Source organism: Anthonomus grandis, chromosome 5 (assembly GCF_022605725.1).
Source record: "Anthonomus grandis grandis chromosome 5, icAntGran1.3, whole genome shotgun sequence".
NCBI classification, from domain to species: domain Eukaryota; kingdom Metazoa; phylum Arthropoda; class Insecta; order Coleoptera; family Curculionidae; genus Anthonomus; species Anthonomus grandis.
The window spans coordinates 24,564,670-24,577,741 of record NC_065550.1 but is presented as its reverse complement, the minus strand read 5'-3'; the positions used below and the strand labels follow the sequence as shown (position 1 = coordinate 24,577,741).

Here is a 13,072-nt window from a genome sequence, read left to right as displayed (position 1 = left end):
GTATTTTTAATAATAAAAAGGATCTAGATGCTCAAAAACTCTCTAGCTCTATAAGAGTAGAACAACTTCAAAGAGCAAAAGAGCAACTTACCTATTTTCATTTTTTTTTAAGCTTTTACTTTAATTGGATAAATAGGTCTATAACATATTAATTAAATGCTATAATATTTTATAGTACGATACCAGTCATTTTCTTTTCCATCAATTATTCGAGTGAACCTTTTATCATAAAGTTCATAAGCCTTTTGAAGAATAGCTTTTTTGTCCATCTACGATATATGCCAGATATTATTATACTAGAATTCCATTTTTTCATCAGTTTTATTTGTTTTTTAAACCGATCTTTCATCATAATTTTTTGTATACATTTGTATAAAGTCTGATCAATAATACCTATTTACCTAATCTCACCTACTCTATACAATATTTCAATACCAGAATCATATCTTACACCGATTACATTAAATTTTTAAGTCAATCTTTTATCATAATTGAAAAAACTTCGTAAATATTTTAAACTAATTAGTCCACCTGAGGGTGAGGTATCAACATTTGCAAAATAATGTCTACAATATAAAAGGTCTGATAAATATATGTACCCTCCACTAACTTCTAGGCTAATCAATATAATGTGTAAAATCATGCATTGAAATTTATAAAGACTCAATGCCAGTCACTACATCTTACCGTCATGTTGATAGGTAACATCAGTTTCTTCAGAAGAGAATCTGGAGGAGATGTCCAGATCAGTTTTGAAAAACATTTGGCTTTTAAGAGTATACCAGTTTACTTATTTTTGACTTACCTATTCATACTTACAGTCCTAGTTACTATTACTTACATATACTTACAGTCAGAAACTGAAAAACGTTTATAACATCCAAAGACCATATTAAACCCTAGATTACATAATAAAATCATTTACTCTTAATATTTACATTATTATCCTAGAAACATTTAAATCTTATTACATGCTAAACATTCGGAGCTCTCTTTTCCTTTTTCCTCGTTTCCCACCTTAAAACCATTTTGATTGGGATTAACATTAAACCACTTACCGAAGTACACACCCCAACAAATATAAAAACCGGTACAAAATCATTATTCGTATATGTTAAAATTATATTGGCTATAGGAGTACCCGAAAATGCGGCAGCTGACATGAACAACATGTTCAGACCGAAACAGTTCGTCAGGTTTTCCAATCCGAACATTTCCACAAATTGTAGTGTTCTAAGGACTGCAAAAGAAGCTACAAATTAATTAGTTAATAACCTATAACACTCTTTCACGCTTTCGCGTGGGTTCGATAGAGTTTTTTTTCCTACGACCACACCTATACTGAATCTCTAAAAAACATTTTCACCCAATGTCTTGAGATGATGCCTTTGTACTACTCAAAGGGATAAGTTTTGTGAGGTGATCGTAGAAAAAATTGTATAATTCAATGTATTGCTTACCTAACAGAAATCCAAATAAACCGTAGAGAATCACTAGTTGCAACCAGGTGTTAAAAAACACAGAAAGAATTACACAGACTCCACTGGCAAAGATAGTGGTCCAGCAAACTGTATTAGTATCTAAAATTGGGAAGCAAGATACCTAAAATACACTAAAGTAACTTCCCTCTGTACTTTCAATATTTAAAGCACTTACAATCCCACAAACAGCTCTCCCTACAGCATTTGAAATCCCTATTACAGAAAGTAACATTATTCCATACTCAGGTTCAATTCCTTGTTGTTCAGCAAACAATGTTATATACGTGAATGTAATATATGTAATCATCAAAGAAAAATATCCGCTGGTACATATCATTACAAAAGTTGGAGATTTAAGCATCTCTAAATGCAACATTGTCACTAACACCCTTAGAGACGCTTCTGGACAGCAAATGCATTTGTATGTTTCATTCAAATCCCGTTGGGTTGCTGCTCTGGAGACTGAAAGGGTGTATGCAATTGATTCTCTGGTCCTCCCCGGTACAGACGCGAAGCTTCCCAACCTGCTCGGTCGCACTGAGCTTGGCGCTGTTATATTTGAGAGTTTGGAAATAGAGCCCTGATAAAATATATCATCTCTATAGAGCGGTCGGTTTATTGTGGCCAACGATCTCTTTTTAATACTACTGGAAAAATATAAAATTTATTAAGAATAAGGATTCCAGCCTGGAGCAAGCGGGAGTAATAAAAGAAAATAGTTCAAGTGTACCAGAAGAAATGCAGCCATTGAAGACGTAAAACAAATCGACTAAAATCTAATTTTACATTATCATTGCTCCTATGATTATTTGTTTTTCTTTTGATGACGGTAATTACACTTAATACAATGTAAATCCTCGTCGAGATGTCCATAATTTATTCTTCATCAAGATCTATAATTAGTAACCCTTGGGTATAAAATGCTAATATTTCTTATTAAATTGGAATAAATTACCGACATAAAAGCACCAGGTAATTTGCAGTTGTTTACTTTAAAACATAACTTTAAAACCATATAGTCAATTTAAATATTTCGTCTATATGTATACACTTTTCGGTCATTCAGACTATACTGGAGTTGCAAGTGCTAAGCGTTGTTGCAATATAGAATTTCCCAAAATTTTTGCTTCTGTTCTTTGATTTATTTTTTCTTGCTCTGTCATCACTGATATTCAATATTAGTGTCTCTACTTAATACTCATCTTCATCTTATCTTCATCCAAATGCACAATCAGCAATAGAAAATGATCTTTCATTACACGTTATCAGAAATTATCAGTAGATGATTTCCGGTTATGTGATTGTTACAGGATTTTGGAAACATTTTCAGTGATAAATAGTTGAGGTTTTGCCTGAATACAACTTTGGGTCCTTTGACTTTCTTAGCTTTAATTACGAGACAGTTTTCCCACTAATCAAAACTCCTTATTTTTACTCTTTACACGTATTTCGCTAACGATGTTAGCATCTTCGAATGAAGGTGAAACATCGTTATGATGAGAAGAGTTTTGGTTAGTGGTAAAACTGTCTTGTAATTTGAGTGTTACAGCAAAGGTTCCAACCCTAGGACTTTCTTAGCTTTTAAGGTTGCATATGCAATATCGGTGTTGATGCAATATAAAGTCAAAAATCTTGATTGATAGACTCATTAGTCCTTAAGTTAAATTATTTGATCATTTTGGCCAAACATTCGGTCTGTCTTTTTCCATTTTCCCCATTTTCCCCCTACTGGGATTAGAACTTTAGTATGCATAAGTATTACACAGTCATTTTGATTCGTTTTAAAATAAATATACACAGTCATTTTGATTCGTTTTAATAATGGATTATTACTACTGTATTTAATAAGGTGGAAAAATGATGATATTTAGGCCTCATGTACTTTTATATTCATATAAGAATCTTTGATTACGTCTTTCTATTTGTCTTTGACTTCTTCCCCTTCTACTTTAACCTCTTCTCCTCCTTCTTTTTCATCTCCTTATTCTTGTTCTTTTTTAATTTTAGTCTGAAGTCAACCTGCTTGGTAACCTACAATTATTTTCGTGGTGATCTCCAGGCAGTGATGCTTATTGTATTTATCATATCCATTGGAACGCAGATTATCATTTTATTTATCCCGAGGACTATTATTGATACTGCTTTGCTTCTTGAAAATTGTGTGAAGAACAAAGATAGAAATAGTTTTTGATTATTGTCTAGTTTTTGATCTAGGTGGGAATACTCGGGGTGCAAAGGAAGTTAGTAGAAGTAGAATTGAATGTTACCTGCAACACTTAATTTTTCGTTGGCTCCCTTCTTTACTAGCTCGCATAGAACTTTGTCTCGTTGCATACCCGCTCGAACTGTCAAGATAAACTTGTGCTGACTGCTCATCGTCAGCCAAATCTCTTTAAAAAAAATAGGTTTTTCTTGAATATGTCCTACTTTGAAAGGACAGGAATATATACAAACCTATTTAAAAAATATGTATAACTGCTTGTTCTACTTGTCACTGCCGATCTATTTGCAACGGGTGTCCCACCACCGCTGCCACTCAGCATGCTCACTTCCGATATAGTTGGAAAAAATATGTTTTTAAAACGATATAGTGCTCCTAATATACCGCCTGGCAGCTCAATTTCGTCCATAGTATCTGTATGGAAACATTGTCACCATATTTATAGATATTAAAGTTTTTAAAATTCTTACTACTTGAAGGCATTCTAGACACCTCTCCGAACTGCACAACCTTTTCAATTTTTTTCGCTTTTATTGGCTTGAAAGCCAAACCCATAAGGCCACATAAGAAGAAAATTCCTCCTATGTACTTAAATTTGGTTTGCCACCTATACCCTTTTGCCACCAGTTCCCAAAACATCGGCAAGCTCATAACTCCTAAAAGTAAACTTCGTTGCCAAAATTATTGCAGGTCACTAAATCTTACCTAAAGATGATCCACAACAGGAAATAGCCATAGCCAATGCCCTCCATCGCTCAAAATAAAACCCAGTAGCAACCACTGTTGGAGAATACATCAGATTAAATGAGGTTCCTCCTAACACCCCCACAAGTATTAAAAAAGGCATTTTTGAAGTTAGAAAAGATGCCGCGATAAACGTTATACTAGCTAACATTCCTCCTATAACAGCTATCGGCCGAAATCCATATCTGTTTATTGCAGCACATGAAAGTGGACCTAGAACCAAAAAAAAACTGTAACCTAAACCAAATAAAGCAATATTAACCAACCAGACAAATAATAAAATCCTCCTATTAAAGCTCCTACAACAGCAATTTCAGTGATTTCGCACTTAAAGTCCTTGGATAACTCTAGGAAAAATGGAGCAAGACAGTATGCAATGCCATCAATAAAAAACATGCTTATAAAACTGACTAGCACCACGACCCAACCCCAGCCACCATCAGGAGGAATTGTGACCATGGTGTCTGCAAAATCTTCTACATTGATCAAGTATGATTTATTCATCGTCAAACGGCTTTTCATCGATGTTCTTCGAGATGGTCTGGATAAGGATGGTCGAATGATTTCACTTGTTCGCTTAGTACCATCTTTTCCTCCTTTAACACTTTCAATGGGTTTCATGACTATTTGGTATTATTTAAAAATAATAATTATAATGTAAACTATTGATGACAGGTTGAAATATAATGACAGATTTGAGGGCTATTTGTGTAAGCTAAAGTCTGTTCAGCCATGAAAAAGAAACTACGTCTTGGAAATTTTACGAAAATCACAATTTTCTATTGCTTTATCTAAAATAAATAGAATCGTAGCTCCTCAAAAAAGAATGACTTGAACTAATGAGCTGAATGAATTCAAATTAAAACCTGAAACGTTTACAATGCCACCAACATGTTCTATCTAGAAACCAAAACTACCCCATACTTTCCTCACTGAAATATCCCTAACTAAGGCGCTCTCTAAAGTTATTGATCCTGCGTCCTACGTTCCCGTAATATATTCGAGGCAGGCGAATCGACCGCTCGCCAGGGAGAATATCCAGATTTACGCGTCCGTGCTGTGATATAATTTAGACAATTTTAGAGAAATTTCTGATTTAATATGGAATACGGGACCCAGGAAGCCCGCGGGTTCGGTGGACCCGGGATGAAACCCCCCAGGCCCATCGTGGATCCCGAAGCACAAGGAGAAGTTGATCCTTCGTTGTAAGTACATTCTTTTTTGCATTTGTACTTGACCTAAAGATAAGGCATCGAAAATTTAACTCACGATTTGCATATACTTAAGATATTTTAGAGCTACGTACTTATTTTCTTGCAAACAAAAACATTTCGTGTTGATAGACTGACCTTTTTTACTTAACATTTCTTTAGATCCCTTTTCTTCTTCATTATGTTCTCAAGTTTTAAAGTCTCTTTTTCTTTTTACTTACCTCATAAGTTCTACTCTATGGCAATCCCTAACTGTTCTATGATATATTGACTCCTATAGTTTTCTTTTTTTCATGAGAATTCAAAAACCAAAATTACACATAGTCTCCTCTTTCAGTTTTGAACAGCATAAACTACCATTCCTCATTAGACTTATTTTATTGACTTTACAACTTTAATGATTATATATATTTTTTAGATATCCAGAGCCCAAAGAAGCCACTCACAAAATCCGCGGAAAATCTGACATCATCGAACGACTTTTCGGTCCAGTAGATCAAGAGCTTCTTGTCGTTAAAAGCTTTTATTTCTTCTTTTACTCGGCCTTTGGATCACTATTTCCTTTGATGGGGGTCTACTTTAAACAAATGGGCATGAACGCCACCCAAGCAGGGTTTCTTATAGGTAAGTACTTGAATAGTTTCTTACATGTTATTGAGCTTTCAAATTCTAGATTTTTCGGTAATATGCTCATATGTATCAGAATCGAGTTTTTGTCAGTGGTTGCATATTATCCATTAACCCCAAACTGCAAACAAAACATGTATCTACATGCTTCTATCAGTTCAGAAGCTGAAAGTGGAGTCATACTTACCTTGTTTAACTATCCATTGATACCCATGTGTCGTAGAATTCATGATACTGTCAGTCTTTTTTAAGTAAGCTACTCTTTTTTAAAACAACAAGTACATTTACTGTATTTCAGAGATTGACGCAATTTACCCTGACCTTAAGGCAATAATAAGGCATTTGACATAGTTCGTAATAATATTTTTTCTAATGGGTTATCTTTCATCTCTTAGATTGAATATTATTTAGCACTTCATTATGTACACATTATCAAAATAGACTAAAATAAGCAACATCTTTAGGATACATGATTTTCCAAGGATTTGGATCCAATTTAGGATGCAAACATTTTTTTCCAAAACGTCAATAATGTTATCACTAAAACAAATTTACCTGATGTTTTCTTAATAGGTTTCCGACCTTTCGTCGAATTCTTGGCGGCTCCATTTTGGGGCAGCCTGGCCGATAGATGGCAAAAAGGGAAGATCCTGCTGCTGGCCTCTATAGCTTCCTGGATAATTTTTACCGTGCCTTTAGGCTCCATACAGCCTCCAGCCATATCATGTATGCTAATCAAAGATAATCAGCCAATGCTAACTATTCCAGAAACTACCAAGAGACTGGTCAATAAACGATCAGTACCGACAGAACCTGTTTCTTTTGATTTTCTCGAGCCTCAAGAAGATTCCCCAGAGTTTATTGGGAGGTAAAGAACTATTATTATTGGTAATTAAGATTAAAGAGTTATAACATATATTTTAGCCTAAATAGACAAAAACGAGCCACTAAGGCTATATACAATATCAGTGCCGGCCAATCACCAGTTGGAGTTGCATACGCAGCAAACTACGATGAGAAGGAACATAAGTCCTGGGTGAAACCGATCATATCTACCATAGTTTACAAAAATGCGGATATTCAAAAATCATTTTTCTTGCTAATGCTTTTAGTTATCATCGGGGAATTTTTTGCAGCTCCTGCTATAACGTTAGCGGACTCAGCGGTGCTAACCTTATTAGGCGAGGATGCTGATACCTACAGCCACCAAAGAATGTTTGGATCTTTTGGGTGGGGTTTAGCGATGTTTTTTGTTGGTAAGCATTTTTTTCTGTATCCTACGACCTTAAACCAATTAATGACATTTTCAGGTATTGCTCTGGATCATTCTACCTCATTTCCCAACCATCCATGTGGCCCAGACGTAAAGGAAAGGAACTACACAATCTGTTTTGCTACATTTTCAGTTTTAATGGGGGCAGCTTTAATAACAGCTACTCAAATAAATTTCAAATATGACGACCCAGATCCAGAACCTATTAAAGAATCAGCTGTTGAATCGGATGTGTTGTCAAAGGAAGATCAGATGCAGGCTCAGCTAGCTGAACAGTTGAACTTACCATCTTTGGCTGATACTAGGGCCTCCAATGTGATACCTCCCGCTCCAAAAGAGCAAAAAGTTTGTAGAGTCTTAGTTGGAAAAAATTCGTTTTTACCTTAAATACTTTTTAGAGTAAAATTTTCGCGCAGACCACTAGAGAAATCCCCGAGTGGATAATGGTCCTAAGCCACTTCAAGAACCTAAAGTGCGCCTCATTTTTATTCGTCGCATGGTTCATGGGTTTCGGTATTGGAATGATCTTCACCTTCCTATTTTGGCATTTACAAGACTACGATGGTACACCGACTTTGTTCGGAGTCGCCTCTGTGATCAACCACATATCAGAAATATTCGCGTATTTCTTTAGCTTTAGGCTTATTAGACAAATTGGACACGTAAAAGTGCTGTGCTTGGGATTGATAGCTAATATTTTGAGATTCTTGTATATATCGTGGCTGACCAATCCGTGGTGGGTGTTGCCCTTTGAGTTTATGCAGGTAAGCAAAGATCTGATTGTAAAAATGTTGTTAGCATAAGGTATATTTTAAAGACGCATGATTCTCAAAATGTCTCTTATTCTACTATTAGTAAAGGCATGGACGATTCAATTTCTAAATCTAGATGAATGATAAGGAACAATCTAAATGACTTTGCTTCTAGAATGAGAATCAATATATACTCGGCGTGTATTCCAAGAGAAGCCCTTGTGATTATCAAATATCTAGCTTTGATGAATCTCTGTTAAATATAACGTTTCATCTTAATAAAATCATACATTCAAATGCTTGTAAACTCTTTAAAAGTATCAAGATTTTTCTAATCCATTAATAAACTATTCAACAACTCCAAAATGGCTGTATTTATAAAAAGATAAAAAAAAAAACTTTTCGGTAGAGCAACTCATTAGCTTTCGTATGAATGTATAAACAATAACATCGTTACTTAAGTTTGAAAAATATTTAGATTTTTATAAAGCTTTTGAAAGTTACCCATGACTATCTGAAAAGAAATCAAACCTTAATAAAATTACGTCAAAGACATCACTACTGATCCGAATGTAGTTGAAAGCCGATGCAGGAGTTGTAGCTCAGAAGAAGCAACTATGAATGGCTTGTTCAACATCTACCTGAAAAGGCTAGATCATCAGAGGCAGAGGATCTACCTGAAAAGGTACACAATGACTGAATCCTTCAAAACTAGCTAGGGAATGTTATCGAAACGGAACTATCAATATAGACCAGTATAAAGGAATTCATTGACCATATTAAAAAACACAATAAGTCTGACATCTTGACTGTTGACAAGAAGAAGAAAGTAGTCACGCTGACTAATACTGCTGAGGAGTAGATAAAGTTTGGAGTCCGAATAGTTTCTGTGATGATATCATATTTTGGTCAGTTTCGGACGTGGACGTGGCTTAGCTATACTAGATCTAAAGGCAAACATTTAAAGTAAGACTAATGAAAATGTATACTGCCTCACAGGAAAAATTAAATGATCGAGGATGGTCACCCAATGATATATGTAGTGAAAAACTGGAGATTAGGTTGAAAAAAAAGAACATTTTTGGCTTCCTAAAACTAATTCATTTAAAAAGAAAAGCGTGTACAGACATATAAGAGTCCACCTTGCCGGCAGCAAAGTTCATCTAAACATTCTGAGGGTAATGGCAGAATAGAGATGAGTGACGGTCAGAAAGAAAATGTAAATATTATACATAATCTAAAAATAACTTCATTGCAGTTAATAAAATCATTTCTAATCAATTTTTTTCCTCTTTTTTCAGGGCATCACTCATGCTGCCGTATGGGCTGCTTGCTGTTCCTATATATCGCACAACACACCTCCTGAAATGCGATCGCATGCTCAGGGAGTCCTACAAGGAATTCACCATGGCTTAGGTAACAAAATACATATACGTTCAAGGGCGTTTTTAAAAGTTTAAAAAATTATACAGGTCGTGGTTGTGGAGCTGTGATAGGAGGTATGTTCGTGGCCTCATTTGGATCGACCACTACATTCCGAGGCTACGGATTGCTTTGCATCTTGGTATTGGTGGCGTTCATTTTTATTAATTTTTACCGAGTAGATCAAGGTTTTGTTTCGGATATACCTCAGACTGAAGATCCTCGACAGGTAAACTAAATCCTTTTATTCCATAATAAATTAATGGCTTTTATAACTCTATAAAAGGTGGCTGAAGAAACGTCCCATTTGGCTCCCCACGGAGTCCCAAGCAATCCAATCCCCAGAGCTCTTTCTAGTACTAAGTTAAACGAGTTATCTCAGCAAGATGGTTACGGAGCTACGTACCAAATGGGTCAAGGTGGTACCCTGGATATTCCTGGAGCTGGTGGTGGCTACAATCCATTCCAGGGTGGCGGTGGGATGCAACAGCAGCGCAAAGTTGCTTTTGAGGTAGGGTTTTAATTAGGTTCATTATCTGCAAAGGTTTTCCAGATTTCTAGTTTAAATAATTTTCAACCATGATTAATGTAGTCCAGACGATATAATTTTTTTTTATTTTACCACAGACCAAAAACGAAACCTATGCAGCTGCAAAATACTCAGCTCCAAGTTGTAGCTACCCAACTGCTAGCACTGCCGTAGAGATCCAGCAACCCATTACAACCGGTAGTAAATCATATGATTGGTAAGCGATTAAACTTACAAATAATAAGTGAAAGGTATTAAAATTTACACTAATTTGTCCATTAAGTTTTACTTTGGAAACTGTTTTTGAAAAACCTTAACTCCTAAGATTATTTATAATTAATAAAAGCAAAATTTATTAGGCTCTTATAAATATTAAGTAATAAACTAATAGTAAATAATAATTCTAATATTATAATAAATATGGCAATTTCATTTTTTTGTGATATTTTTATGTTATTTGTTATGTCTGTAAAACATTATTGTAACTGTCTGTGTAATGCTAAAAGGACCGTCGGTAGATTTTAATTTCTAATTCCTAAGGCAGCGGTAAGATGTAAAATTAAAAAATCTGTAAATAAACTAGAATACAATCTTTGATAAATGTAATTTTTTCCTTGTTAAAAGTGAAATATTTAACCTTAAGCCGTATTTTTAAATCATTGTTTATTCCTCAATAGACACATAAAAAAAGACTTAAATGCTGGAAATCCCTTACAAAACTCTCATATCAGAAATGTTCTTATAGTTCAACGAATATTAAAGACATCCTTAGACTGTTAAATCTTGAAAATTTTATTGTAAACATATTTTAGGTCTTTTATCTTCTTTACAGCATGTTATAAGCATTTAAACAAAAATTAATTGTTAAATGCTTAAAATACTAATATGTCGGTTATAGCCTTAGCAAACACATATCGTATAACAATCGAAGATACATTATATAAAATAAAGTTATTTATACAGTGTAATTTATGATATTATTTTAGCTAAAGCACATTTATAGCTCTTGTTTATTGTACATGTTAGAGTCGCACTGTAAACCAATATTATTATTATATATATATAATATAGTATATGGATTATTAGGAAAAATTTTTTCATTTATTTTTTTTTATTTCTCTTGACACCATAAAACTAACGAGAAGCTTAAAATCGTATTTGTCCAGCAATGACATATATAACGTATTGTGAAGAGAGTATGAGCAGAGGCATACTGTCGATTGAGGCATTCTCTATTGGAGATTGCATTAGACAAAAGTGATGGGAGAATCAAGTACGTCGTCTGCTGCTATATATTTGTGTTCTGTGGTCTGCTGTATAGAGTACTGAATGTACTTGGTTAATGTGAAATCACGCCATATAAGAAATAATCCAGCTTGTTTCATTCATGTTTTTGTGAGCATGTTATCTACACACAATTGGACAATTACTTTCTTGGGTGCCAAGGCACTTAAGTTAAAGACAGAACGACAACGCTTGAATGAGTTGAGAAATACATCAGATAAGGTTTGAGAATACATCGCATGTCTACGTTCAATTTAGATCAAACTATAGCTACAAGAATTATATTTATTATGACTTAGATTTATTATTTTTCGTACCGAAGATTTTTTTGTACCGAAGTTGGGCAGACCTGTATACCGAATATATGCCAAACGCTTGTGAGCAGATATAAAAGAATAGTTTATTAGATCGATAATAAATACTGAAAATGTTAAAAATCAATTCGGTCCAGCAGATAAATGCAGAACATGCTTTGCAGAATTCACTATGAAGAGCAATAGTTTCTATGAGCTTGTTCTTCAAATGCAATTTACCTGGTATGGTGATTGGTAGGTAGTTTTTTTCCACATCTAGTGAGGCTGTACTGAATATACTGTACAGTCAGATGATCCAGGATTTGGCATCGACATATCATATCGACATGTATATGCTACATGTCATTGGCGTAAGACTTCGTATTGCTACATATGGCGTAGAAGTGTAACAAATTTTTGTCCAAACCGTAGCTTTATACAATAGCACAACAATAGGACAAGAGCCTTCCTATCTTCCTTATTTAGTATCCCTTAACTAGCATATACTGATGAATGATAATTAATTTATTTCCGATTTTTTCTAGCAATCTGTGATCAGGAAAGCCTTAACCGAACCACACACGCATAAATTAAAAACACCTACTCATGTTCAAATTATCCGAAAGTCTTTTGTTTCATCAAATTCAATTACAGAGGATTCAAAAATAATCAACAAATGATTCTATTAATATTGGTCAATAGTTTATTAACTAATATAGCTACAAACTAAGAGTTATTTCTCGGATTGTCTGGTAACGTGATAGTTATATGCTTCATTTGGCAATTGACGTCGCTACAGCCGCAATCCTTCTCCACTATGCGTACAGCCATAGAATCCTCTTGGGGTGACAGATCCATTACTAATCGATTTGGATTTAATAAAATTTCTAGCAGGTCCAACCCTGTTTGGCATGACAGTGATCGTTTTACAACTTCTTTAATGGGTCTGTCATGTTCTGAGTTGAAATTCTACAAGGAAAAGAAATACTTGTTATATATTTGATAGTGCCTACTAGGATTTCCAGTTTAACTGTAATGTCTTCTAAAGTATGTTTTCCACAGGTAAGAGCTATTTAAAAAGAAGATTTTCACTCTTCCCATATTTTCATTCGTCTTTAAGTAAAATAAAACATTGACAATAAAAGCAAGGCATAAAATAAACAGAGATATTAGTAAAAATTGGATATTGTCTGAACAATCTGATTTTAGTTATAAGTGAAAAAATTAGCAAAAAA

At 34.3% G+C, this 13,072-nt stretch overlaps 3 protein-coding genes across 6 annotated transcripts in view; 1 reads left to right on the top strand and 2 right to left on the bottom strand.

Annotated features, from left to right (window-relative positions):
- Positions 1-904: 904 nt before the first annotated feature.
- On the bottom strand, positions 905-5,108 carry LOC126736356 (uncharacterized). Of its 3 annotated transcripts, none has more exons than XM_050440672.1 (8): positions 4,713-5,108; positions 4,408-4,659; positions 4,173-4,358; positions 3,936-4,116; positions 3,749-3,871; positions 1,657-2,128; positions 1,461-1,602; positions 905-1,252 (listed from the first exon to the last, which is right to left on the bottom strand). In XM_050440672.1, exons 1-8 carry the CDS (start codon positions 5,065-5,067, stop codon positions 975-977), a joined length of 1,989 nt encoding a protein of 662 aa, XP_050296629.1. In that variant the 5' UTR covers positions 5,068-5,108; the 3' UTR covers positions 905-974. The 3 variants fall into 3 exon arrangements, with proteins under 3 accessions (XP_050296629.1, XP_050296631.1, XP_050296630.1); XM_050440674.1 differs by having other exon boundaries at positions 905-1,240; XM_050440673.1 differs by having other exon boundaries at positions 1,657-2,125.
- Positions 5,109-5,446: 338 nt separating this feature from the next.
- LOC126736154 (major facilitator superfamily domain-containing protein 6) lies at positions 5,447-11,209 on the top strand. The gene is made up of 10 exons (XM_050440384.1): positions 5,447-5,651; positions 6,076-6,281; positions 6,858-7,152; positions 7,209-7,540; positions 7,595-7,902; positions 7,956-8,321; positions 9,611-9,725; positions 9,782-9,960; positions 10,018-10,242; positions 10,359-11,209. Exons 1-10 carry the CDS (start codon positions 5,548-5,550, stop codon positions 10,479-10,481), a joined length of 2,253 nt encoding a protein of 750 aa, XP_050296341.1. The 5' UTR covers positions 5,447-5,547; the 3' UTR covers positions 10,482-11,209.
- A 1,308-nt stretch (positions 11,210-12,517) lies between these two features.
- Positions 12,518-13,072, bottom strand: part of LOC126736682 (metabotropic glutamate receptor 5-like) — a 33,996-nt gene continuing 33,441 nt past the window's right edge. For both annotated transcript variants that reach the window (XM_050441173.1, XM_050441175.1), the window contains exon 13: positions 12,518-12,806. In XM_050441173.1, coding sequence (XP_050297130.1) covers positions 12,564-12,806 — 243 coding nt within the window. In that variant the 3' untranslated portion in view covers positions 12,518-12,563. The remainder of the gene's footprint in view (positions 12,807-13,072) is intronic.